General features: G+C 40.0%; 1 protein-coding gene across 3 annotated transcripts in view; it reads right to left on the bottom strand.

Annotated features, from left to right (window-relative positions):
• SINHCAF (SIN3-HDAC complex associated factor) overlaps nucleotides 1–26,393 on the bottom strand; it is a 29,535-nt gene extending 3,142 nt beyond the window's left edge. Inside the window, 5 exon segments of one of the 3 annotated variants that reach the window (NM_001076116.1) lie at nucleotides 2,686–2,836; nucleotides 9,157–9,283; nucleotides 10,960–11,059; nucleotides 12,445–12,592; nucleotides 26,284–26,393. In NM_001076116.1, coding sequence (NP_001069584.1) covers nucleotides 2,686–2,836; nucleotides 9,157–9,283; nucleotides 10,960–11,059; nucleotides 12,445–12,572 — 506 coding nt within the window. In that variant the 5' untranslated portion in view covers nucleotides 12,573–12,592; nucleotides 26,284–26,393. 3 annotated transcript variants of the gene reach the window in all.
• Between the last annotated feature and the right edge of the window lie 1,208 nt (nucleotides 26,394–27,601).

Genomic DNA, 27,601 nt, shown 5'->3' with positions numbered 1-27,601 from the left:
TAAAATAAAAATATATACAGAAATGCACATATATGGAATCATACTGTATGCTGCAATTTTTTTCCTCAACAATAACTGAAGTTCAAATATACTATACTATTAGAGTTTTTTTTCATTTTAAGTTATGTATGGTATTCCACCACATGAATATACCATAGTTTGCAGACTCTCTTTTTTAAAACTTTTTATTCTGCATTAGGGTACAGCTGATTATCACTGCTGTGATAGTTTAGGTGAACAGTGAAAGGGCTATCTGCTCTTCTTCTGATGGGACAACTTTTGCTTTTACAAACACGCTGCACATTATCAGTGCACATGTCTGAAGGCAATGTTGCTGAAATATAGGAATGGGAACATGTTTGATTTTACCTGAAAATACAAAGTATTTATCAATGTGGTTGCCTCCTCTTCCTATTTTGCTAAAGATTTTATTTTAAACCCTGAAGCAAAGTTCAAATTTATCAAATATCTTCAATACACCACTAACACGACAGGCATTTTCCCCTCTCCTTTAGGAACTGTCAAATTATGTTACTTGGCTTTCTAATGCTTAAAACAATCTCACATCCCTAGAATAAATCTAATATACTTATGATAAACTGTTTATAACATATCAAAGGTATGTCAGCCTCACAGAATGCTTGGAGCCTAGGCCTTGTTTGATCCATAATTTGGAAAATCCAGTGCAAGATCAGATTCATTTGTTTCTGGAACATTCAGTAGGACTTGTCTATCTCAGCCTGGGGTTTTTTGTGGGAAGACTTCTGACCACTGAATCCATTTTCTTTATTATGCGACTCTTCAAGTCTTGGCACAGTTTTGGTAAACTGTCTTGGTAAACAGTTTTGGTAAGCTACTAATGTATCCACTTCACCTGTATGTTCAAATTTACCGGCATAAAGTTGTTTATAATATCCTTTGACTTCTAAACCTCTGTTTGTCTAGAGTTGAATATCACTTTCTTATCCAAGAAATAAGAAATAACAAGGGTACCATCTCTTTTTCTTGATCTGTAGTAACTTGATCTCTAGTAACTTCTTTGGTCATCTTTTTCAAGAACCAACTCTTGGCTTTACTGATACTATTCATTCATATTGGTTTTCTACTCCATTTATTCCTACTTCTATCTTTAGGACTTCCTTGCTTTTATTTTTCTTTATATTGAGCTTCATTAATCTATAAACTGGATATATATAACTTCGTTTATTTTAAATCTTTGTGTTAAAAGTACTAAAAGCAACTTTTCTTCTATTTACCTCTTTAACTTCATACCACACATTTTGATTTGTGGTATTTTTCAGTTATACGGATGTTCTAACTTACACTTTCTTCTTGACCCAAGGGTTCTCAATTTACAAATACATAGAAGTTTTTCATCATTTTTATCCTGCTAGGTATATTTTTAAATTCCTGGTCTTTCTCTTTTTCTCTGGAGGTTTTACATTCTTATTTTTATTTTTTTAGTGGTTACACAGCTCATTAATCAAACTTTAAAGTTATTCAATATATTTATTCTCAACAGTACAAAGACATTAGGACACTTTCACTCCCATTACTTCTACTACTTTGATTTACATGTTATTGTCATGTAAGGGCTTCCCAGGTGGTGCTAGTGGTAAAGAGCCCGGCTGCCAATGCAGGAGACCTAAGAGACGTGTGTTCAACCCCTGCGTCAGGAAGATGATCTCCCGGAGAAGGGCACGGCAACCCGCTCCAGTATTCTTGCCTGGGAGAATTATCTCCCAGCTATTATCTCTGGGGCCACTGAAGGTGTTAAATCTATGGTTTTACGGCATCCTTTGTTCATGCTGAGAACTCAGCTTGTGTGTTTGTTGTTCCTCGAAAAATAAAGTCTTTATTTTCTCACTAACTGTTTTGCCTCCCGTGTTCCACAGTTTGCATATAATGTGTCATATGGGTGAATTTTCCTCACCCATACGATAACTGCTTATTACCCTGCTTTTACTTGTTAGTCTTCCCAAATCTGTGCACTAGAAAATCCTTAACCACTTTCAATATTCTCTTTCCTAGTCTATTATCTCTTTTTTGACTTTGGGGTTTCTCATTCACATGGCTTTTGGCCTCTGGTTATTCCTTATTAGGGGCTTCCCAGGCTGCTAAGGGGTAAAGAATCCACCTGCCAATGCAGGGGCAGCAGGAGTCACAAGTTCGATACCTGCGTCGAGAAGATCCCCTAGAGGAGGAAATGACAGCCCACTCCAATATTTTTGCCAAGGTAATCCCATGAACAGAGGAGCCTGGCAGGCTACAGTCCATGGGGGTCACAAAGAGTCAGACATGACTGAGTGACTGAGCATGCATATATATTTCTCATTAACTTGTCTACTTGTTAATGCCATTTTTAAAGACATAATATATATATATATATATATATACTTCTAATCTTTTTACTTTTTTCAGTGGGAGAGTTGATCACATTGAATATCTACGTATACTCCATTATAGCAAATTTAGATTCCTTAACATGGTTTTTATTTTAAATCAATTTTAATAGGAAAAACACACAAAATCCAAACTCTCAGCTCCATTCTTGCCTAATCCACCTCCAACCACACATGCTACCAGCGGTTTGCCAAATGCCATGTAATTGCTAAGGAAGTGGGAAACAGTTGCCTGTAATTAAGAAGGTTTGCTGGTTAGAGAGATATTTTCTGTTGCTTTTACCTTTTCCAGTATGTGAGATCTAAAAAGGAAAACACTGGCGTTCTGTTGGAGCCAGAAGCCATCTCTGTATCTGAGCCATCATCTGACTGGTTACTGTAACAGGGAGACTGAGCTGGAGAGGCACTTGAGGTTGTACTGTGAGCATCAGAATCTGAAGTGAAGAGAAAACAAAAATGATAATTTCATTATATGCCATCGCAACTAAGCCTCAGGACAAAACACAGTGAATGAGACAGTCAAAAATGGAAAAAAATTATTTTCTATTCTACTGTATTTGTACTAAAGTGTATCTAAAAGAAAATGAGCTTCTGGTAAGACTAAGAGTAGACATACTTTCCTCTCTTCTGCTAGTAAGTACAACTAAAAACATAAGGATATAACATATAAAACAAAACTAAAGACTCCAAAAGTTGGCAACAGCTAGAGGGCTCAACACTTAAGGAAGGATGTGAAGGTGAGCACCCTAGCTTTTACGGGTTTTATTTTTGCCTTATAAATCCCAGTCTTGAAGCTGAAGAAGCCAGTAATTCAGAAAAGCCAGTGGGTACACACAGACACCCACGCACACACACCCCCAACGAAAGTCGGCTCTCTCTAGCCAGAGGACTAAGAAAGGGGCAGTCTAGCAAGACAGGAAATCTTTACAACACAATAATCACTTTACTGCAGCCGAACAGAAAAAACATGTCCCTACCCCCACCGACCCTAGCAAAGGCCAACAGGAAAGCCTAGATTTCCATCCAGTCAAGAATGTTATGAGGCCTCCCCAACACCTTCACCAGGGTGATGGCCATGGAAGCCTACTAAAGAGTCTGGGCTTTCACTATGGCCCACCAAGAACAGGAGGACCCCAACCACGTGGGAGCCTTAATTCCCATCCCAGCCCCACTCAGCTGCAGTCAGGAGCCACTCCCACTTCAGCTATCTATAGAGGTTGGGTGGGGAACCCGACTGTAACACCACCTGGCAGTAACAAGGCTGTGTCCCTCTCCCATTTCCCCCTCTGACCAAAAAAAAAAAAAAAAAAGCCAGTTAAAACAGAAGGTTTAAATAAAACTCAGAGTCTCATCACACAATTTTTGAATGTCTAGGTTTCAAAAAAAAAAAAAAAATCACATCATATCCAGAACCAGGGAAATCTCAAATAGAATGAAAAGTCAAGTATATATTAATGCCAAGATGACAGAGATGTTAGAATTATCTGACAGATTTTAAAGCAGCCATGACAAAATTGCTTCAGTGAGCCTTTATAAACAAGCTTAAAATAAATGGAAACATAAACTCAATAAGCAGGTCTCAGTTTAAAAAAAAAAAAAAAAAAGGTATAAAGAACCAAATCCAAACTGAAAAAAATACAATAAATGACAGGGCAGTGGACAGGCTCAGAAGGGAGGGGACAGAGGAAACAGTCAGTGAATCGGAAGAAAGATCAGCAGAAATCAGCCAACCTGTACAACACCAAGAAAACAAATGAAGAGCCTTAAGTGACCTGCGTAACTACGACAAAAAATCTACGTCCAAGTGACTGCAGTCCTGAAGGAAGAGGACAAAGAAGGCGTAGGTAAAAATGTACTCAAATATAATGGCGGAAAATGTGCCAAACTTGGCAAGAGACAAACCTACAGATTAAAGCTGAGCTAACGTCACACAGGATATACCCCAAGCAACCAATGCCGAAGTGAAAGTGTTAGTCACTCAGTCATGTCTGACTCTTTGCGACCCCATGGACTGTAGCCCACCAGGCTCCTCTGTCCGTGGGATTCTCCAGGCAAGAATACTGGAGTGGGGTGCCATTCCCTTCTCCAGGGATCTTCCCAAACCAGAGATCGAACCTGGGTCTCCTGCACTGCAGGCAGGTTCTTCACCGTCTTTGCCACAAAACACACTATAATTAAACTCCTGAAAACTGAAGAAAAAGAGAAAAATCTTGAAAGCATCCAAAGAAAAATGAAACCTTACCTATAAAGCAGAAACAATAGATTCTAACTTAGTAAGGAATAAAGGCAGTTAATCAGATACAAGCTACACATGATTTAGTATTTTTGCCCTCAGAAGATATCACATACATTTACAAACCAGAATATAAATCTTTTGGTTAATAGTCAGTGAGCTATAAAGCCATCCTACTGCTATTCCCAGCAACAGAAATATCAGACAGGGGCTGAGTCTACTACACACCTCACCTTTATCTGAAGACTACCCCCCTCCCAGGACAGGTGGATAGAACAATCCTCCAATTTAGAGAACCAATCAAATATTCATGAAGTATCCACTAGACAACCAACCCTGTGTCACATCCTGTATGGGGAGAAACAAGACTAAAGAAAGCTTTTTTGAACAGCGCTCACAAGTGTTTTCTATTATCAAAATTTTACATAAAATAGCATTTAATATTAAGTATCTAAAACAAAGAAAGCACCATTGGTGTTTTTAATATGTTCATTTACTTCCCAATCTATGAATAGCTTAACTTCATGGAAAAAAACAACCAAACAAAATCCTTAAGAACAGCAGGCTTCACATAAAAAAGAACAAAATAATACCATTTGCAACAACATGGATACAACTAGAGATTATCATACTAGTGAAATAAGTCAGATAGAGAAAGACAAATACCATACGATACCACTTATACACGGAATCTAAAAGATGACACAGATGAACCTATGAAACGGAAACACAGTCATGAACGTAGAGAAGAGACTTGTGGTTGCCAAGGCGGGGAGGTTGGCGTGGGATGAAGTGGGAGGGTGAGCTTAGCAGATGGAAGCTTTTACATTTAGAATGGATAAACAACAAGGTCCTGTTGTATAGCACAGAGAACTATATTCAATACCTATGATAAACCATAATGGTAAAAGAATATATTTTTTTTAATGTAAAAAAAAGTAGCAGGCTTTAAAGGAGTAAGGCTATGGGAATACTTAAAAGACTTTCCTAATAATTAACAGCAATAGCAGTGCTATGCTTCTGAAGAAAATACACTATCCTAGTAAGTGCTTAATATCTATGAACCATTTGAAATTGCAATTATATTTGTCCGTTTCTAAATATAAAAGTGATAAATTTTTTATATGGCTTAATCTAATAATACCTGGGACAACAGGATACAATTAACTACACATAGAAATGCAGTTGGGGGGAAAAAACTCTTCTAGAATGTAAATCTGGAAATTCTTCAAAGAACTGAAATTTTTAAAATCTTAAACATTAGGTAGGATTTGGAAATCCCATCCCCCACATGGGATAGATGGGGATGATGAGCAAAGTGATGGAAACAGAATACATCATGCACATTAAGGGAACCGACCCTTACCCTAAAGGAGACATCCAAAGACTTGCTAGGGATTTTCAATTTTATTCTACAGAAACCAGAATCATGGCAGACTTTAGGGAAAATGACCAAAAAAAAAAAAAAAAGCTAGCATTTCTAGAGGACTTTATTTTTCTTTGTTTTGTTTTACAAAAGCCCTTTTTACTTGCTTATCCTCATTTCTCTTGATTAGGAAACTGTGGTTTAATGTTAAGCAACACCAGGGTCATATATTTGTTCAAGAACTATAACTCAAATCCAGATCTTCAAGCCTTAGATCCAATGCCTTTCCAGTACATCACAAAAGAAAGAACATTCCAAGAAGAGGAATACATGTCAGGTACAGGCAAGATGCACAGAAGTAAATCTGTAACTAGAGGCAGAGAAACCATTTAGTGGGTGATGTATCAAAATTCAAATATCTCAAAACTGTTACATTGCACACAGCTGCAAGCAATTCACAATGCACCTAGGAAATCTTGTTTCACTGAGTCTCCAAACCCATTATTTTTCAATCTCCAACCCCTCCACAACATAGCTTTATCACAAAAATCTAAAATTACACTGGACATATTCCCTTAGGTAAGGCAAAAGTTAGGTGTCACCTTCCCTATAATTAAAGATGCTAAGAATATACATACAAACTTTCAATTTCTCTACTCCTCAAATGATAAGAAAATTACTGTTTTCTAAACGTTCACTCAAACATTTACTGAGAATAAAGGGTAGAGTCAGTTTTGTTTGCCCCTTGGTGATAGCTGGTTAAGAAAAAAAATCTATGATTAAAATATACACATATTTGATGTTGTCTAAATATTTTACTACCGATATATTATAAAAGTTTAGCCAAAGATTAAATATATATTAATTAAATATATAATTAATTAAATTAAATGTATTTTCAAAATAACTATGGACTAGTAACACCAACAACTTACTAGTAACACCAACTTAGAGCATGGAGTTAGTAGCAGATCTGGAAAGACTTTGGGGTCCTGGGGCATAAGCTATGCTATCCAAAAGAGCAGGATGATTGTGCAAAGGGCGCAGGGTTTTGAGATTAGACAAACCCCAGGTCAAGTTCATCTCTGCTACTTATTAAGTGATGCCAGATCACGGTGAAACCACTAGCTTGTACTTCCTATCCTAATCTCTAAAACTGAAATCACTGGCATAATTGTAAAGTGCTTGGAATATACACCAAAATGCTCCAGAGATGATAGTTCTTCCTTCCTTTCCTTCTGTCTGATCAGTAAATTTAACTGTCTTTCTCCATTACTCTAAAACAAACATTGATTGATAATATTTTGTCTAACAAGGGCCTACAGATCTTTTTTTTTAGCCACACCTCATGCCCCATGCAGTGGTGTCCTAACCATCAGACCGCCAGGGAAGTCCCCATATCTTTTTTAATCCTGAAAACTCCAATATAGGTCCATCCACAATTCTGAAAATGTTCTCAAAACAAACGTTTATCTCTAACCCATTTGGCCACAAAATCTGGCCTGATCTGGGCCATAATCAGGTGGGCAAACATGACTAGTTTATTTACAGTTAGTTTATTCCACCGATGTAAATATGTCTACATTTCCCCTGCAGAAACACTACTGTGTTGGACTCAATAGTGCTGCCTCAAACCCCCGGAGGTAATAACATTATATACAGTGGATTTCCTTTTCAAAATTTAAATTACTAAATACAGAAGTACTACAACAGGTCCCCTGCCCCCAGTTACTTCCCATAAAAGTAGATGAACTTGTTAATTTATCATTTCTTTCCCATCCTCTGACCCAACACACCAAGCCCCTTTAAACCTAAAAATCTTGAGGCTGCAATATGTGAGTTATGATTTCCAAAATTACTCTCCAGAAAACCTGGGTTTTAAGTCTTAGGTTGCCCACTAATTATTTACACTGTTTCCACTGTTTCCCCATCTATTTCCCATGAAGTGATGGGACCGGATGCCATGATCTTCGTTTTCTGAATGTTGAGCTTTAAGCCAACTTTTTCACTCTCCACTTTCACTTTCATCAAGAGGCTTTTGAGTTCCTCTTCACTTTCTGCCATAAGGGTGGTGTCATCTGCATATCTGAGGTTACTGATATTTCTCCCGGCAATCTTGATTCCAGCTTGTGTTTCTTCCAGTCCAGCGTTTCTCATGATGTACTCTGCATAGAAGTTAAATAAGCAGGGTGACAACATACAGCCTTGACGTACTCCTTTTCCTATTTGGAACCAGTCTGTTGTTCCATGTCCAGTTCTAACTGTTGCTTCCTGACCTGCATACAGATTTCTCAAGAGGCAGATCAGGTGGTCTGGTATTCCCATCTCTTTCAGAATTTTCCACAGTTTATTGTGATCCACACAGTCAAAGGCTTTGGCATAGTCAATAAAGCAGAAATAGATGCTTTTCTGGAACTCTCTTGCTTTTTCGATGATCCAGTGGATGCTGACAATCTGATCTCTGGTTCCTCTGCCTTTTCTAAAACCAGTCCATTCTGAGGGAGATCAGCCCTGGGATTTCTTTGGAGGGAATGATGCTGAAGCTGAAACTCCAGTACTTTGGCCACCTCATGTGAAGAGCTGACTCATTGATGAAAAGACTCTGATGCTGGGAGGGATTGGGGGCAGGAGGAGAAGGGGACGACAAAGGATGAGATGGCTGGATGGCATCACTGACTCGATGGACGTGAGTCTGAGTGAACTCCGGGAGTTGGTGATGGACAGGGAGGCCTGGCGTGCTGTGATTCATGGGGTCGCAAAGAGTCGGACACGACTGAGCGACGGAACTGAACTGAATTATTTACATACCTTTCTGCATATCTTCAGGTCTCAATCTCCTTAAGGATAAAAATCAAGTAAACAAACTTGAAACATTAATCTTTTAGAAAAGATGTCAATAAAGAGATGAGAATGGTCCAAGTGTTCTGAAGTACAGTTTGAAGAAGTGGCTAATGAAAGTACTTTTAAGACATCAAAATCAAAGATAAAATTTCAAGATTTCCTAGAAATAAAATATTTCTACCAAGTCAACATTGCTTCCCACTCTTTTTTAAAAAAGCAACAAAAGAAAACATGGTCTACATATGCCATGTGCCACCGGCAGACAGAAACAAAACATCCATTCTTAAATTCTCATGTCTCAATATCCAACTTACTGTGGCGCTTAAATTCCTTCTGCAGTTTACTGATCTGGTTACTTTTTATCCTGTTTCCAGATAGAGTTTTCACTTTCTTTGGTTTCAGTGTAGTCTTTAGACTGGGTCCTGCCCTTGCATCTACCACCTGGAAGAAAATACTGAATATTTAATACCATTTTAAAAATGACACCTCTGTACTCCCTTAGTTCAGATGAGTGCTTATTTGAAGGAGCCAAATTTGAGAACCATAGTTTTCTACTCAGTGTTTAAGAGCTCATGAGCACTTTGAATCATCACATGATATTAAAAACAGTTTATCTAGGGTTTTTTTACTTTGAAGTAGTAACAGCAAGAGTAGCTGGACAAAAAATTTATATAGGTTTTATATATGGTGAAAATGAGCCAAGGAGGTTAAGAAAAACCAGACCTTACAACAATTAACATTCCTACTGGATGATGTCTGCAGTTTACAAAACGTTTTCATATACTTTTGATTCTAACTTCACCACAAGGCAGTAGGCAGTAATTTGTTACTCCAGTTTTAGGGTAAAGAAAACCAAGAGATATTAAACTATGTATTTTGCCTTATTTCACTGAACTAGTAAATAGGCAAAGGTAGGTAGAGAAGGCGCCCAGACTCAAATCAGGGTTTTCAGACCTCTGCTTTATGCTCTTTTTACTACACACCCTTAAGCCTGAGGTCAGCCACGTGCGGAAATGGCATGTTCTCCCACAGCCTGGTAAGGCCACTGGTCTAGACCCATATGGTCTCATTTCTCATGTCTTCATTCACATTTACTATTTGCAGACTTCTATCCTTATGTAATGGACAGAGGAGCCTGGCGGGTTACAGTCCATGGGGTCGCAAAGTGTCAGACACAACTGAAGGACATAACTGAAGCGACTTAGCATGTGTGTATCCTGATGTAAAAAGGTTGACATCACCTTCAAAATCACAATTTGGATCTTCCCCACATAAGCTATTCATTAAAGAAAAACTCACAATTTTATAAGTTAACAGACACACAGAAACCTATTATAATAACGTAACATTGTCACCAAAGAACAGCTTGCAAGGGTAGCATAAGAAAAAATGTGAAGAAATGCCTGCCTGCTTAAAAACAAGTATGTTATATAAATGTCATAAATCTTCTGAAAGCTAGCATATAGAAAAAACTTAATAGTGTTGTTCTGGTCACTGAAAATATTTTCTGAAGAATTCTAGTGACAGTAAGTAAAATGCAAATCTCAATTTAACATAGAGAACAAAAACAGCTTCTATTTAACTGAGTGATTACTAATTATTCTTAATATATATCCTCTCATTCAGTTCTTACTACAATTTTGTGACATGGCTATTATTCTCTTTTGCACTTAATAAATAAATGTTCAAAGTTCACAAGTAGTAAGTGGTAAAAAAGGAGGGTTTAAATCCAGTTCTGAATGTAAACTCATGTGCTCATTAGTACCAACATGATTTAGGAAATCTGTTGTCCTAAGAGATGAAAAAAGGATTCATGTCTAATTAACTGGAGGAATTTCTGGGCTGAACCTACAAATATGTTAAATGTGCACTGTGAATCTCCAAAATGGGTATATTCAATACAACCTCAGGTAAATGCCATACCAAGCTATTAATATTTTGCTCCCAAACAGGCCAAAATGTTAAATGATTATATCTAAGCAGCAACTAGTATTTTTCTTTATTTTTTTCAGACTTTTCTACCCCAGAAACATATTATTTCCTAAATTAGGGGAAAAACTAGTGTTACTTTAAATATAACAGAGGTACAACTGAAAAAGGGGAAAAGATAAACTCACATGATTCCAGTTTTTTTTTGATCCTGCTGGCAATTTCTTCCATCTTTTCACAAGCAGGACACAGGCATTACAGATATCTCCTGAACGAGTCTCATGTAACCTGATAAGAAAACGATCAAACCTTTACTCGTCTCCTTTACATAAAAGAATTCATGGAAGTACATTTCTTTTAGAAAAAACACTATTTATAGTTTATAGATGTTATTTCCAATTGTCTGGGGTGATCCAGTTCTACTGTTTCTGTAGAATATTTCAGAAGTCTAATTAACTTCTATGTGCTGCAATTTGGTCATTTTAAAATAAAGAATGTTTTTTTAATTAAACAATGGTAAAATTTAAGACCTAGAAAAGATCCTGGTCACCATGGTTTTAAACAATGATGTCCAATTAATCTTTCTTGAAATGTATAGATGCGTAAGCAATAAAACTCTACCCTTTAAGTAAAATAATGTGCCATGATATTCTAGTTTCACAACAAACAAAACCAGAGAGGCACTGTAATATTATTTTAATGAATGTATCTGCATAAGAGGAAATAAATATACAGTTTCCAAGTTATTTTTTAATTGTCTGAGGAATTTTTCATCTATTACACATATTTCTATATTACAAATATATACAGAAAAATACTAATAGCGTTTATTATATATACAATTGGAAATAAAGACATTAAGAGAAAAATGTGACTTCAGATGGCAACGTTGGTTGGTGGAAACTCTTTGACAACCTTCAAAATAAATACAGTCTAGGATTAACAATAACTAATCAACAGAATGTTTTGATAAGAAAATACAGGGGTGAAATTAATTTCTAACATCAAAAATGGCTCAACATTAAGTATTTTGTTTCTATTTTTTGAAAAGTAAATTCCATGTTATTAAGCAGAGGTTTACTGTCAAAAGATAAAGAACAAAATTATAAAATAAAACTAATGGACCCTGACAGGTTTCAGGGCAGAACATTAAACCCTGTTAGGATCCTCAGCAGATTGGGTTAAAATTTATTTGTATAACTTAGAAAAACAATACAAAGTACTAGTGGAGGACAATTACTCTGAGAATAAGGGTTATTTTTTTAATCTCTTTATACATCTTGAAGTTAACAATGAAAGGTTCTATTATAACTTTTTTAAAATATATTTTTAATTGGTGGATAACTGCTTTACAATGTTGTTTTGGTTTCTACTGTACAACATGAATCAGCTATCAGTATACATGTATCTCCTCCCTTTTGAGCCTCCCTCTCAACTCCCCCATGATTAAGGGCTTCACAATAAACTTGGTAGTTCCTCATAATCTAGAAAAAAAAGTAAGGTATGCTTTCAGTATTGTTTGGATTTAAGAGCAAGTGCCTTGAAACAACCTAGATTAGAATATGAGTGATTTTAATTATTATTGCACTGTTCCAATCCCTTTGCTTAGAAATATTTCCTTATATTGTGATCTTTTTCACTCTAAAAATGGTACAAACATCACATGATCTTACCCAAAACAGCTCTGGAAATCCTTTTCATAGCGTTTACTGTCAGTGAATCGAGAACTGGAGGATTTAGCTCTGCAAATACAGCAGCCCTCTATACTTCGGTACATCTTTGGCTTGTGAAAACCAAACATCTTTTCTTCTGGGCAATAGCCTGTAAAGCCAAGGGAATTGACACAGTGTTGTTGAGGGCTATAACAAGAAACCATTAAAAGCAAGCTCTCTGCTCCACCCCTCCCCCTGCCACACGGTATTACATGACCAAGCCAGACAGGAGGGCTCTGGTGAAGACCTCTTGAATCTACCTCAATTCTTGGCACACGAGCACGCCAAGTGTCTAAAACAAACAGAACAGTTCTGATATATAACAAGGCTTCTCCTACCTCCTTCTACTATCCTGGCAAAAACTCACTCTAAAACTGCAGGAAGCAGGCATTTTCTAAAATTCAATTTTCTAAGAAGAGGACAGAGAAGACTAGCGTGCTGCAGTCCATGGGGTTGCAAAGAGTCAAATACAACTGACTGACTGCCCAACAACAAAGTAGAGAATACAACAAATTCTCTCTCCACTATCCTGGGAAACACCGGAATTATACATAGTGGAGGACACGTCCTAAAATTAAAGGTACCCCTTTTTACTCTGCATGTTTGCATTACTGTGATTCCCCTCTTGGAAAGTTCTGAGCATTTACCACAGGACTATAATCTGATACTAAGCACAGAAGTAGCTCAATGCATCAACCCACACTACTTTGCCCTATGGGAAATCAGAGGGGCTTTCTTCTGTGATAAACGGGAAGTTCTAAGCAGGCAAGTTATCCTTGAATTGAAACTACGGAAAGGAGGATGTAAAACATACAAAAAACTAGTGTTATAGTTTAAGAATGCTAATTTCATAAATCATTAAGACAGATTAAGAGTGAGCTCATGTTGCCTGACCAGTGGTCTGCCCCTCAGTCGTTACAAAGGTTTTTGAAGTTCTTCAATGAGGTGCTGTGCCTGAGAGCTATAATAGTGGGAGGCAGATGTTCAAAAATGTAGAGTGAGATAAACTGTGATTTCCATGATCAAAAAAACCCTCAACATCCATCAAGGAAGGAAGAAAGAACTCCAGGGCTGGTTGCAACAAAAAGGCAGCTGGTAGTAAACATATACCTTATAAATAATTTAGAATATCCAAACCAAGGACCAACTTCACAAAACATCTGGACTAAGAGGTGATGAAAATGTAATGAACAGAAACTAAACCCCAAAGGACAAATCCAGAGCAGGGCCTCTGTGTGTGTGGGCGTGTGGGTGCGCATGCACACACACACACACACACAAACATCACATAAAGCATAAGAGAAAATGATTAAAATGAACTAGATTTGTACCCACAGTTTTAGGAGTTATAACCATGTTTTAAAAGGAATGCCATCCTTTTTAAAGTTCTTTTAGAAATACACTCAAATATATGAGTAAAACAAAAGCCTTGGTGTTTGTCTTTGAATGACCTCTTCCCTAACCTCTTTCCACTCCAATTCTGGTTAGCCATACCACAGTAATTATTTATGAAAGTGATTTAGAAAAATAACCAAATAATTAGACTCTGTGTGTGTGCGTGTGTGTGTTTGAGATGAAGCAATTCTGAAATACAAAGGATTTAAAATTTGCTTTCAAGAAAATAATTTATCAGCAAATAATTAGCCAAACACTTAAGTTTTCCTTTTAAACAGGGACTAGTGTTCTTTGATGTTTTTGAGAGGCAAGTAAAAGAAAGATGTGATGGATCAGAAGGCCACTGATGCATTTCAATAGTTAATTCTAAACTAAAAGTTAGTTTAAGAATTGTTAAAACAAACAAGAACATAATGTTTCTAGTTGATTAAGGTAATTGTTTTCATTAAGTGAGACTTTTTTGAAAGGAAAAAAATGAGGAAGGTGCTCAATATATAGTAGGAAAAGGCATAGACCTGTGAAATGAGGTAGATTTTTTTTTCAGTCTAACAAAAATTCACATGATAAATGAAAAGAAAATTGCCTCCTGAAGAAAACGGCCATGCACTGCTTTGGAAAAAACAATGTCAAACGACACAGGTTTATACAAACTTTAAAAGAAGTACTAAGAAAGTAGAAGCTACTGCTTTAATTTGTATATTCCTGTTTTGAGGCAAAAATGTAACACAACTCTTTCTAGTCATTACACCAACCTGCGGCCTCTCCAAATTCCCCTAATACCTTCCCATTATCATCAAGGTCAAAAGTCCACAGATCCTCCTGCAGTCGCCAGCTTCATCAATAGCTCCAGGAAACTTCAACCTCCCTTCTCCCTTCTCAGCAAGGACAGAGGAAGTACAGCAAGAAAGGCCAGTTCATTCCATTAATACACAGGCCAAATCCCATTACAGGACAGACTGTTCTACCCTCACAATCCCCTTCCTACCACAAATAATAAACATACTATCAAAACTATAAAAAATTCGGGTCATCTCCAAGATATGAACTACTACCTTCACTGAGGCTGGATTTGACCAAGAAGTCATAGTTTGTGCCAGTTATCATGCTGGCAAGCTCCTAGGGAATATTAAGGCTATAGCTAAATATTACTTTCCTTTTCATCAGCAGCGATTGCGAATCAATTTTTGTTGGTGGTAGGAATCGCCACAAAACTTACCCAATAGTAAGTGAAACAATCCACTCTTCTGCTTGAGAAATGTTCTTCTTAGACATCAGAGAAAATCTAATAGCCTGATGTCTTCTGACTGATATCTTTTATGTAGCTCTGCAACCTTGTTTTTCCTGACAAAATTCTGCCTAAACAGCTGAGTGGGGAGTCTGAATTCTAGGGTTCACCCTCTTTCAGTGCTAAGTGCAGTAAGGGGGCAGGCACCTGTCCTGATGCAACACACAAGTAGCACATGAGCCTTTTAATGGATGATTACTTAATAAACCTAGTAAACCTTTTCTGAGCTTATTCCTGCACTTGAGAGGCACCTGGGAATCTGCAGTAAATACACAGGGGTTTCATTTTGGGCTTTGTTTACAAGCAACCCACTTAAGCAGTGATTGGTGTTTAACCATTTTGAGCTTTGGGGAGGCCAGAGAGTAACTCAAAGTTTTCACAAAACCTACAGACCCACTAATGTTTTAAAAAATAAAAAACCTTATCTAATCTCTGGGAAAAAACTAAGACACAAAATGGCTCTGAAACCAAGTTACTTTATATATTTGAGAGAAGGTTGTGAGTGAGCATGGCACAATTTGATTTTAAACTTGGGATTTCTATTATCTCAACAAACGAAGTGGTCTTTAGAATACTTCTTCCCTATAAAACACTGAATCACTATGTTGTTTTGTATACCTGAAATTAACATAATAAAAAGTAACATAATAAAACTGAATCAACTTCAGTTTTTAAAAGAGTATTTCTTTCCTAAGCTCACATTTGTACAATATTAAATGATTCCTCCAGAACAACCTATTTGTTCAAATTATTAGTGATTTTTGCATGTATTCTTACAGATGTCACATCACTCAGCAGTGCTTTAATAGAAGGAAGCCAATGCCATCTGCTTCCTAATTGATGAATAGTTACAGATGAGAGTAGACTCCATATAATATCACCCTTAAGTATTTGCAGAATCAGAAAAAATTTTACCTTTGAAATAAAGGCAAAAATAAAAGACTTAAAATGCTGATTTAAAAACTGCCATTTGCCTTCTAAAAATAAGACAGTAGCGGTGGTTGCAAAACTCTAAATATACTAAAAGCTACTGAATTGTATACTTTGAGAGTGAATTTTATGATATATAAATTATTACAATAAGCTTGTTTCTAAAAATAAAAAGATTGGGTTTGGAAGTCTCTTGACTTTATTCATCTTTGTAACCTCAGCACCTCAATATTGTCAATCATGTAATATGTACTCAATAAATGTGTGGATTAAACTTTTTTAAAAAACCATCATTTGTACAGTACTTCATGTTTGATAAAGCACTTTCACTGACATTTCTTTACCTACTGTCAGCCAAAAAGCCACAATTGTTAAAAAACATTATAACAGTTAAAGACAAACCAACCATGCTGAAATTACTGTTCTGTCCAATTTAATTCAATCTCAAAAATTAAAGTTAATAGCTAAGTCAGCAAAAGCCATAAGAGAAATAACTGTAATTACATGAACAAATAGCATACAGAGACAGCAATGTGAGTTTTTAAAATACAACAATCAATTTTGAACATTTGTTTTGATTGACTTATTGGGGTTTCATCTACTTTAAAACTGTAAATTTCATAAAAATTCAATGATCAACTTAATGAAAGGATGGGGAAATGCATCCTTAGTGCTGAAGCAAGGAAAGCGTGAAGTAACCACTGTTTATCAAGATACAAAAGAGCCAATTCTAATCTGATTTAATGAGACTATGAACCCAAAGAGCAGGATGATGTCTTAGTACACTTAATATAGCACACATAATGTAAGTTTACCGAGCACAGAATAACATGAGGGTGAAGTAATCTTCACAACCTTATACAAAGGCTGTATAAGAAGTTTTCTGATAGTTCCAAGCTTAAAGATGATCTCTTTTAATTTTTAGTAATACCAAATACTTGATTTGGTATCAACTAAGGAACAGTATGAAGAATCTTGAAAAATGCTAATTTTAGAGCTTTTAGTACCCTTTCTAACATGGAATTAGGAGACAGTGAGATGAAGATCTTAATTCTGCAGAGTATTTTCTTATCTTTCAAATCTTATAAGGGTTCTTATTATGATATATGTAACATCTATTAGGTTCACCTCAGTTGGTATGCTTTGAAGGACACCAATAGCTCCTCCAATGTAATAACTTCCCCAATTCCATTTTCTAGATTCCTTCTGGGTAGTTGTTTTTCTTATATTCAAAAATACCTTTCAGGGGCTTCCCTGGTGGTCCAGTGGTTAAAAATTCGCCTGCCAACGCAGAGGACATGGGTTCCATCCCTCGTCCAAGAAGATTCCACGTGCCCTGTGCCACAGCTACTGAGGCCGCACGCCCTGCCTAAAGTCCACGCTCCACAACGAGAGAGGCCACTGCAGTGAGAAGCTCGCGCACCACACCTAGAGAGCAGCCCCAGCTTGCTGCACCAGAGAAAGTTCCAGTGCAGCAAAGACGACTCAACACATCCAAGAAACAAAATAAACAAATGTTTTAAAATCGTTTTTTCAAAATTCAAAATGCACTGGATGGACCAGGTAGAAGAAAACAGAAGTAAATATGCCAAAGATGATGATAAATCAGCTTTTATAGTTAACGTTGTAACTTGCCCATACCATCTTGAGAAGTGAAATTCTGATGCACAAATTAGGGGTGCAACCTCCCAAATTAAAACATTTCTCAATTGTCCTTCATTTTCAAGAGACCAAACCCTATAGCTTCTAATCATTTTCTCTAAAAAACCAAATGACCTAGACTTCTTTTCTAAATAGTGTGCCTGCATACATGCTCAGGTACTGTGTCCAGCTCTTTGTGACCCCTTGGACTATAGCCCACCAGTCTTCTCTGTCCGTGGAATTTTCTGGGAAAAAATACTAGAGTGAGTTGCCATTTCCTCCTCCAGGGAATCTTCCTGACCCAGGGATCGACCCCACATCTCCTGCATCCCCTGCACTGCCAGGCAGATTCTTTACCACTGCGCCACAATGTAAATGTCCATGGATTCTCAGACTGGTTAAAGTATGGTGTCTTCATACTACAGGATACCCTTTCAGCCCTTAAAAGAAGGCAGTAGAGATCTACAACATGTGCAGGGAGGGAAGTTTTTTAAGATATCTTGTTATATAGTATGTTTTTAATGAGATCTTGAATACACAACCTGGCTTTTTAAAATAGACATTTAAGAACCAATAACTAGCAATGGTCTCTGAGGGGTGCAAGAATGAAGGAGGTTTACTTTCACTTTACTCCCTTCTATACTATTTTTTTTTTTTAATCAAGAGCACCATACCCCAAAACTTTTAGTCATCATCACATATCTTGACTTAACTAAAGAGGAATCTGAAAAAGCCCAAAGAACTTAAATAAACTTCCTCAAAGACATACAGATGAAGAGATACACATTAGCAAATACATTCCACAAGAGAGCATACAGAATAGACTAGTAAAATCAGAACAGACAGAACAGAATGGGAAGGAAACTGCAGAGACGAGACAAGCAAAAGATTTGTAAAGTGGGAAGGAAACAGCAGTGAACAAAGAGGAAAGGAACCAAGCAACCAAAGACAACTCTGAAGGGAAGGAGATGCATTTTTTAGAGCTGAACTTTAAACGGCATGATTATGGGAAAGGAAGAGAAATAAATACGAAAAAGCACTTATGATCCAAAGTTAAGTGCCATCTCGAGTGCCTGAAACTGGTAATGCCACCTTCGACACCATTTTAGTCACCGGTATGCTGTCTTTAATCACATGTAAGTACAGGTTCTAGTAAACACTAACAGTGTAACTGTAGCAACACTCTTCACAAAGCGTCAAATAGGATTGTTTTGTGTTCTCCCACTGCCAGGCCACTTGGTTGCAGTATTCCCCTACAAAAAGATGTTTCAGCAGTGCTTAAGGAAAACCATGGGGCAATCAAACACTACTATTTCCTTTTACCTGCTTCTAGTAGATACCTACCCACATCCCAACACCAAAGTTTCTGAATTTATTAATTCACTTTTTCCAAGTGAAATTTAAAAATTTAAACTTGCCTGGAGAAAAACAGAAAGAGGTGGTGGATGCCCACTTATCTGCCAAAAGCTTCTCCAAACATGTACCCAGACTGAGAAATTATATGATAAAATATTTATCCAGTGCTGCCTATGGAATCCACGCTCAGTAGAAGACCCTAGAACTCCTCCTACAGGAAAGGGGTCACACTCAGAAATTAAGTCTTCAGCTGACATAGCACAGGCTAAAAATAAAAATCACAAATCCAGGTCTCTGAGTTTTAGACAGTGTAAAAACAAATACTAGGTCTTCCCATTTTGATACTGTAAAAACAAAACAAAACTGGGTATTCCAATTTCAAATTCCAGTGAATGAGAAAGTTAAAGGTTGGGGGGATAGTATTTATTTGCTTTTAAAGGATGATTATTAGTTAGGAAATGTGACTACCCTGAGTGTGATGAAGAAGTCAAACTGGAGTCTATATTTCTGCTTGTGTCTTTACAAGTGAATAGACAGTCACCTCAAATTTTTTTGTCCTCTGTAATATTAGGTAAAAACTTACTTCTACTTTCCAGGAATGCTGTGGAGCAAGAATATGAAAACATCAGTGTATGTATACCATTTATTTCCTTAAATTTATGACTTGCACATTATAGAAATATAAACTCTTGTCTGTCCCAAGACACACCCAACTAACTAAAATGAGGGTAGAATCCTGATTTCTGAAGGTTTTAAGAACAAGTTTGTGGGGAAGGAGGAACTTAATTTCCAGAGATTTTAAGTTTATGAAATGACCATATTCCTTTCCATGAAGGTTGTTCTCCATTTTCAAACTTGACAAAAATGTTAAGAAAGTACATACCTGGTCTAACCCAAATCTCAGCAAAGTTCCTAAAGCTCTCTGAAGCACAAGGACTGGCAGTCCTAACCTTTAAATGCCCTCCTGATTATATAGTCTTCTCTTCCAAACATATTCTTTTTGTGTTCACCTAACCTGGCTTTAATCCATATAATCACATAAAAAATCTGAAAGTCAACCAGGTGCTCCCTTCTCTTCTTCTGCAAGATCTCTACCATCTCCATGATGAAGTCCTTAGAGAATCTGCTTCTACTTTCACTTCTCTGGTTCATGTTCCTTCCATTCCCATTGTCTGTTTGTCCCTCATTATGGTGTTTGAACTTCTGTCAGAGCCTCATAACTGACTTATAAGGCTGCACCCTTCAAATAGGTAGTATCGTCCTAAAAAGTTCAACTATTAATATTCCTTCCAAGGTACAAACACTTGGATATCAGGATAATATCCAAACTCCTTGGCAAGAAATTCAAAGCTTTTCAGGATCTAGTCCCGTCTACCAGCTACTCCCAACATAGAATTCTGATATTCCAGGAGTGTCAAATCAACCTTAATAACTAGCCATATCAATACTTAAGGCTGCTATTTCTGTCCAAATGGTTTCTCCTTCATCCTCTTAACCTAAGAAATTACTTGAGAATTACATTTTTTATAAAACCTTTCCATTCCTAACAAACACACTGGATTTCACGTACTTGTTTAAGGTATTGTTCCCTCTGTGCTTAGTCACTCACTGGTGTCAGACTCTGCAACCCCATGGACTGTAGCCCACCAGGCTCCTCTGTCCGTGGAGATTCTCCAAGCAAGAATACTGGAGTGGGTTGCCATGCCTTCCTCCAGGGGATTGCTCCCTATACTCAATGATAAACTGTTACAGGACAGAAACTATTAATAAGTCTTACATTACAACCAGGTGCTGACTGTACATCGTATACAGAACTGCACGGAACTTGCTAAGAAGTGTGGGGTAGACAAAATGGAGTTGAACAGTGTTTGTAAGGGCATGAAATAGGAATGGTGTCCACAATAAAGACGGGCATTAAAAAAAAAACAAAAAACAAAACTGATGTTGTGAACAATGTCATTTTTCTTTAACATTTAGTTTCTAAACTTTTGCACCCCCCCCCAAAAAAGTGGGCTTTAAAGATTTCCAAGAAATATAAACCAAATGAATGACTTTAATCAGAAAAGACTAATAGTAAACAAGTCAACGTTTTCATAACAATTGGTAGAAAAAATATTTCTTGCTGATTTCAAGCAGGCATGTGTAGAGGAAGGGAGGATTAAGAGAACAATGTGTGTAGAAATGAATCTCAAAATGAGAGCTATTTAAACTCAGCATACATTAACATCAACCAAATTAAAATAACATTAAGCCAAAGCAAACTTATAGTAGGTGGAAACAGCTAAATATGAAGCTAAAAAAATTATTTTAGTTAAACTGCAACTTTTTTACTTGAATATGTAATAGCAAATGTGTCTGTGACTTCTATATTTCTAGTACAAAAAGAAAACTCTCCCTTGAAAATAAACTCCCTTCTTTTGGATTAGCTGCATTTCCATAATACAGAAAACCACTCAGTTGCAGATTCAATTAAAAGGGAAACTGAAAAAGAGAAACTGGAGAACCAAAAGATAACAAAATATTTTCAATTTATAACAGGACACTCTTGTGGACAAATCAGAAAGAAGATGGTATTTTCTAGATTTCCACTGGACTTTCTGATGTTACCTGGTTGAATCAGAATTAGATTGGCAACCAGGAGTTTAAGGCAGTGCCTTCCCAGAAACAGTTTCTGAAGGTGGGGGATGGGGCCAAAAACAATTATTCTTTCCACTTCTCATTTACTAAATTATGTATTCCAGCAAGGAAACTGATCCAAACCTGTTTTGTCTTCTGCAAAATATCTACTTTCCAAAGTTGTGAGGACAACAGGTTGTATTACCAAGCACATGATTTACTTATTTACATCCCCGAGAACCAGATATGATTATTGCTATTTTGCAGATGACAAAATCTGACTACAAACAAAGCGACTTGCTTAAGATGATCACATCTTTGGAAACCAAGTGTCTTTGGATCACGTCTTTTCAACCCCATAGACTTCTGAACACTAACCTAGGGCCTCAACAAATGTACTTCCCTCCTTCTTAGCCAATTACATGCCTAGCACTGCTTAGGGAGAAAAAGAAAATGTAATACTTTTAAAGCAACCTACTATGTGCCTAGCACAGTAAATTAATGTGTCCTTGCAACAGCTTATGACGTTGGTCTACATTTCAAATTAGCTTTTAAGTTTTTCCCAATGAGAAACTTATTTTACATGGAAAATCATTCTCAAAATGCTTTTGTGACATAAATCTGCCTGACTGTGAGCTTATGAGCCAGGTTTTCCCAGGGTCTGACTGCCAACTCTAGAGAAAAAACTGATCATTCAGGTTCCAGATATACAGAATAGTACTGTGCACAAGCAGTCTTGAGGCCCACCCAAGATTCTAGAACATACTATGTATTGAACTTTTTATCTCCAATCTCTTACAAAAGTAATGCAAAACGAGAAGGCAGCACAGACCTTGTCTGTGTCTTTCCCACTCTCAACTCATTTACCTTGATAAACCAAATCTCTGCTGCACATATCATCTGATATTTAAAACAGAAGCCTTAAACTCTAGATACACTTGAAATTTCTCAGAACATTGAAATCTAGCTGTAACTCGGCTATGAAATACTAATTAAGAAAACAAATTAAAGAATCTCAGTGTATTGGCAAAGCTCATATGCAAAACTTATTAATAAATACCTGACCCAGAGAAATAACTCCCCAAAGGAAAGCCATAAGGTTATTAAATCTGAAGTTTCTCATTCTCTTGACAAGATGTTTCTGTTCATTTCAGAAATGTACTAATATTGGCAGCCTTTAGGTATTTGTCATTCGGTCAACCAAAACTTGGGCGAAAAGAGTATACTGAATAGCAAAACAACGAAAGCACAAAACTGGTTTCAATTTGTATGGATAGTCTGGTGTGTGTGGGCGTGGCCCTCAAAGGATATTTTTATTTTTCAGTAAACGCCACTTTTAGATTCTAACCCTTAAACATGATCAAAATACAGGAGCAATAAGGAAAGAAACAACAGACACGGTGCTGCTTATCGGATGTCTAGACTGCAAGCAAACCCCAAATACCAAAGAAGCATCCATGTGTCAAACCAGCATAATTTCTGAGCTGTGCCTGGGGCCACATACCAAAAAAAAGTTAGCTTGAAAAGAAAATCTAAGAGGGGTAACCAGCAGGTCAAGCCCAGTTCACAGGAACTAGGAAGAGCTAGCAGGGACAGCTAACCGTTACCTTATATCATCCCCTTGAGCAGCTTCCTCCCCAGCCCCCACAGAAAATCTCCTAGAAAGGCCTAACTCCTACGTGCTAGCTTCTTCAAGGTCGTCCAAAGATAACGCAGGAACCTGAGCTGAGCACACCTTTAGGCCAAAAGATTCCCCCTTGCCCAAACCATTACGTAAATACTTTAAATGCCATAGCCCACCAGAAACAAAGTCCCAGAAGTTTATTCAGATTGAGCAACTAATAAACGTTTTCGGTTTTGTAACATCAATTATGAAAACGCTCAAGAGTGACAAACTCCAGTTAAAAAACAGGTGCTTTGAGTACTTTTAATGACAAGGTCAAATTCATTTTTTAAAAAAATTATTAGGAGAAAGGCGGGGTTGGGGCGGGGGCACTTTTCTTAAGCTTCCTTAGGATAATTTGAGTGAGGAGTGCGCGGAAGGACGGATGGGGAGAAACTGTTTAGCACTGGGTTCATGTTTGGCTACACAGTAATTCCTGGTCTTCCGGGTGCCTGGAGTAATCGAAGATTAGAGAGAGAAAATAAAAACAAAGAAACCAAGTAGGGGTCAGAGTTACCAGAACAAACTCTGCACCGCGCGACCACCCCAAGTAGCACCTCCCCAACCAAAACAGCCCTGACCACAGCCGGCCCCCCCTCCCACACGTAAACACACAAAGACCAGAGCTGCACGCACGGTTTGCCCACAGTCCTCACTTCCCTTTGTAGGACAACGGGAGCCCCGAAGTTCCCTGCGGTTGCTTTTTGGGTGTCGTCGGGGCTGGGTCCCCTGAACGTGCGGGGCGCGGCTCGGCTCGGGGGAAGGGGTGCTCGCCGGTTTCCCCGAAAGCAGCAAAATGCCTCCCCGTCCCGCCCCAGTCCTCCGCGGTGGCCCCAGGCTGCGCTTCCCCCCGGGCACGCGGCGACGGCCGAGAGAGAAACACCCAGGCAGCAAACAGAACAGCTCCCCGGCGGACCCGTGGGTAAATACAGCAGCTGGGGTCGGGAGGAAAGTTCCAGTGGAGAGCTGCCCGCAGGGGAGGGGGGTGGCGGCGAGAGGCAAGCGCGTCCCTCTCCGCCGCCTCCCTCACCTGCGCCGGAACAACGGGCCCCGCGCCCGCCCACCCGGCCGGCCCGGCGCCTCCCGCAGGCCGCGCCTCCCGCACGCCGTGCTGCCGGGGCTTGTTCCTCCTCATGGCTTTGCCCTGACGTAATTCAAACATGGCAACAGTTCGACTTCAAAGGCGGATCCACAGACCTCCCAGACGCAGGCTCCGGCCCCGGGGAGCGGGCCGAGCCCTCGCGGCTGCTCTCTCCCGGGCCCTCGGCCGTCGCGGCACCCGGCGCCCCGGCTCCAGCGCCAAGCCCCGACTGCTGCCCCTCGGCCGCCCGCCGCGAGGAAGCACGCCGCCTCCCCCACGCGCTCCGGCACCGCACCGCGCACAAGTAGCGTCGCCAAAGTTTCCCCGCGAGGGGCCGAGGGACAAAAGCCCCTCCCGAAACTCGCCCGAACTTAGGAGGGCCCGGCCTGCAAGGCGGCCGCCTCCAGCGCCGGCCGGGCCCGCACCGGCACATGCAGCTCTTTGTTTTCTGTCCAGCCGGGCGCTGCCTACGTGCAGCATCAGGGGCGTGGGATTGTTTCCCAGGGGGAGACACTTGACGATCGCCCAGGGGAAGGGTCCGGATCCGGCGCCCCGGGAGTCTGGGGCTGGTCCCGCCGTCCTCCCCAAGCAGTAGGCCCATTTAATCAAAGTTTTGCAATGTCCTTGATGAGAAATGCCCGAATCCCCCGCCCCGCACCGGCCAAGAGTTGGCGACTTTCACTCTGCTTTTTAAACTGGCAAGACGCCATCATCAGCAAGTCACATTGTCCGGCCGGCCAGCCCCGACAGCGCCCGCATCTCCCCGCTAACCGCGAGCCCGACACTCAGTCGAACCCCGGACCAAACCCGGGTTGTAGTTCCAGCACGTGGTCTGTCACGCTCCCCACAAAAAGCAGTGCCCTCCAGAGTTCCCGCACTCCTCAGGCGCAGACAACGCCGCTGCCTCCATCCCGGAGTCAACTCGGCTCCGACTGGCCATCTTAAGCCGCACACCGTCGCCCTAGAGAGCTCCGCGGCGCCCACTTTATACGCTACAGGTGAATAAATTTGCGAACCAAACTTGGGGCTCCACCGACACCCCGGACGCCCGCGCTGTCTGGGCGCGGCCCGAGGAGAGGCGTTTGCGAGCCGGGGCCGCTTCCGAGCGGCCGCGTGTTGCTCATTGTCGCATCCGCATCCCTCCGGAGTTGGGCGGACAACGCCACCCGCGTGCACTGTGGCCACGCCGGCACCGACCCGAAAGGCCGATTTAAACCCCCTTCGCCCTCCAGCTCGCAAGTAGGCGGCAACTTAGTTTCCGAGCAAGGGGCGTTCATTGTCCACCCTCCTGACAACACGCCCGAGGGGCCGCAAGAAACTAAACCACGAGGGCCAACAACGGCGCCCGGCCACTCCCGGGCGCGCGCCCACGCGGGTGCACAGACCCGGGGCCCCTCTGCAATCGCCAGCAAGTCCTTTTCTCTGGGGCCTTTAAGCCACCGGGCTCCCTTTCGCTAGCGAACACTGCGGCTGCGAAAAGTCATTGTCACCTTCAACGTGGATCCCTCAACTCTGGCGACTCCTCACCCCTTTCCTGGCTCCATTCACTTCCCCCACCCCAAGACTTTCGCTTTTCCTCAAATAACCTCCCCAATTAAAAAGGGCACACTAAACATGCAGATACAAAAGAATCTGGGGTGTAAAGATCACGAAAACAGCGCTCCCCGAAATGCCATCTCCAAGACAAAACTTCCTGTGTGTATAAATGTGTGCGTGTGTCTGTAGAAGGACTGGGGGAGGTAGTGAGGTGAGGTGAAAAGAGAAAAGAAACCACTCTGAAATCAAAGCCTCGTGAGACAGTTTTGCACCACAGTAATGGTTCGAGTTACTCACCTTCCAAAAGCAGCCGTTCCACGCGCAATAACGTTCCCGAGGGGCACAGTGCACGCCAAGTCAATCCCCCCTTCAATCGCTCCCTCCTCCTCAACTGCCTTGTCTAGAAAGATTGTCTCCTGCAGTTCTGCAGTTGCTACCGCTGGCGGGGAAGGTGTAGATTCCGCTTTCCCTCTGCGCACGCGCGGCTCCCGGTACAAAATTCTCCTGAATCGAACTTATTTGCATACGGGCGCGCGCGCGTCGAGGGCTGGGAGGGGAAAAGGCCCGGCGGCCGAGCGCGCTCCCGAGGCCTCTATTGTCCTTTTAAGGGGAGAAGCGCCGTGGCGCGGGAAACGCGGCGGCCAGAGGGAAACGGGGGCGGGGGCTGCTTACTACGGCTGACGTCACGTAAACAAACGCCCTCTGCCTTGAGGCGGCGGCCAAGTGGGAGTGGCGGGATGGGAAAGGCGGAGAGGTTAGCAACCCAGGGAGAATACTAGACTGCGTGAAGTGGTTTCCACTCCGAAGCTCTTCAGGCACACCGTTTCGCGTTGGAAAATAGTTTTGAAAGCTGTTTTTGCGAAGTTCTCATACCTGTGCCCGGTTTCTGGCCTGAGTGATAGGGGAGGTGGTCTTGCAAGTATCCAGACTGAATTTATATGTTTCCCACATTTGCTAAATTTTGTTTGAAAACAGGTTTTTTAATCTTTTTTCTGTTTTACTCTTCTGGGGCCAGTAGAGGTTCGTCTTGGAGTTTTAATGAGTCATTTAGTAAAGTCCAATTTTGACACTATCCATTCACTAACTCCTGTCTGCCCTCCTCAAACAGTAACAGAACCCATGGCAATCCACTTTTTTCTCCACTTCAGCCTTAAGATTTCAAGCCTGAATTGAATGGTTGTTAATTTCCGTGGGAACAGTGTCGCTTTCCTAATAGACTAGTTAGTGGGAAGTCAGTAATCTAGCTAGAAATGTACATACACCTCCAGCTGCTAGTAAAGGTTGTTCCACTCACCCAGAAATAATATTGATTCTACTAACTGATGGTCTTGGGAATTGAAAAAGTAGCCAGTTAAATGCAGACTTTCCCTTGTGGAATATATAATAAACAATCTAAATGCTTCTTGCCTCAGGATAGGAAAAAACCTGGAAAAGCTGAAGTAAATCTTCTCAGATTGATAAGTGAAAAATGCAGAAAGAATAATTGAGATACATCTTTATTCCCAGAACACATTTAACACCAACAACAAGCTGAGACCCTGACTTAATGATTGAGGGACATGGGGAGAGAGCAAGGATGTTTTTCCCAGAAACTTGATATTGGTCCCAGGATACA

Source organism: Bos taurus, chromosome 5, assembly GCF_002263795.3.
Source record: "Bos taurus isolate L1 Dominette 01449 registration number 42190680 breed Hereford chromosome 5, ARS-UCD2.0, whole genome shotgun sequence".
Taxonomy (NCBI): Eukaryota; Metazoa; Chordata; class Mammalia; order Artiodactyla; family Bovidae; genus Bos; species Bos taurus.
The sequence above is the reverse complement of the archived record's forward strand: the minus strand, read 5'-3'. Positions and strand labels throughout refer to the sequence as shown.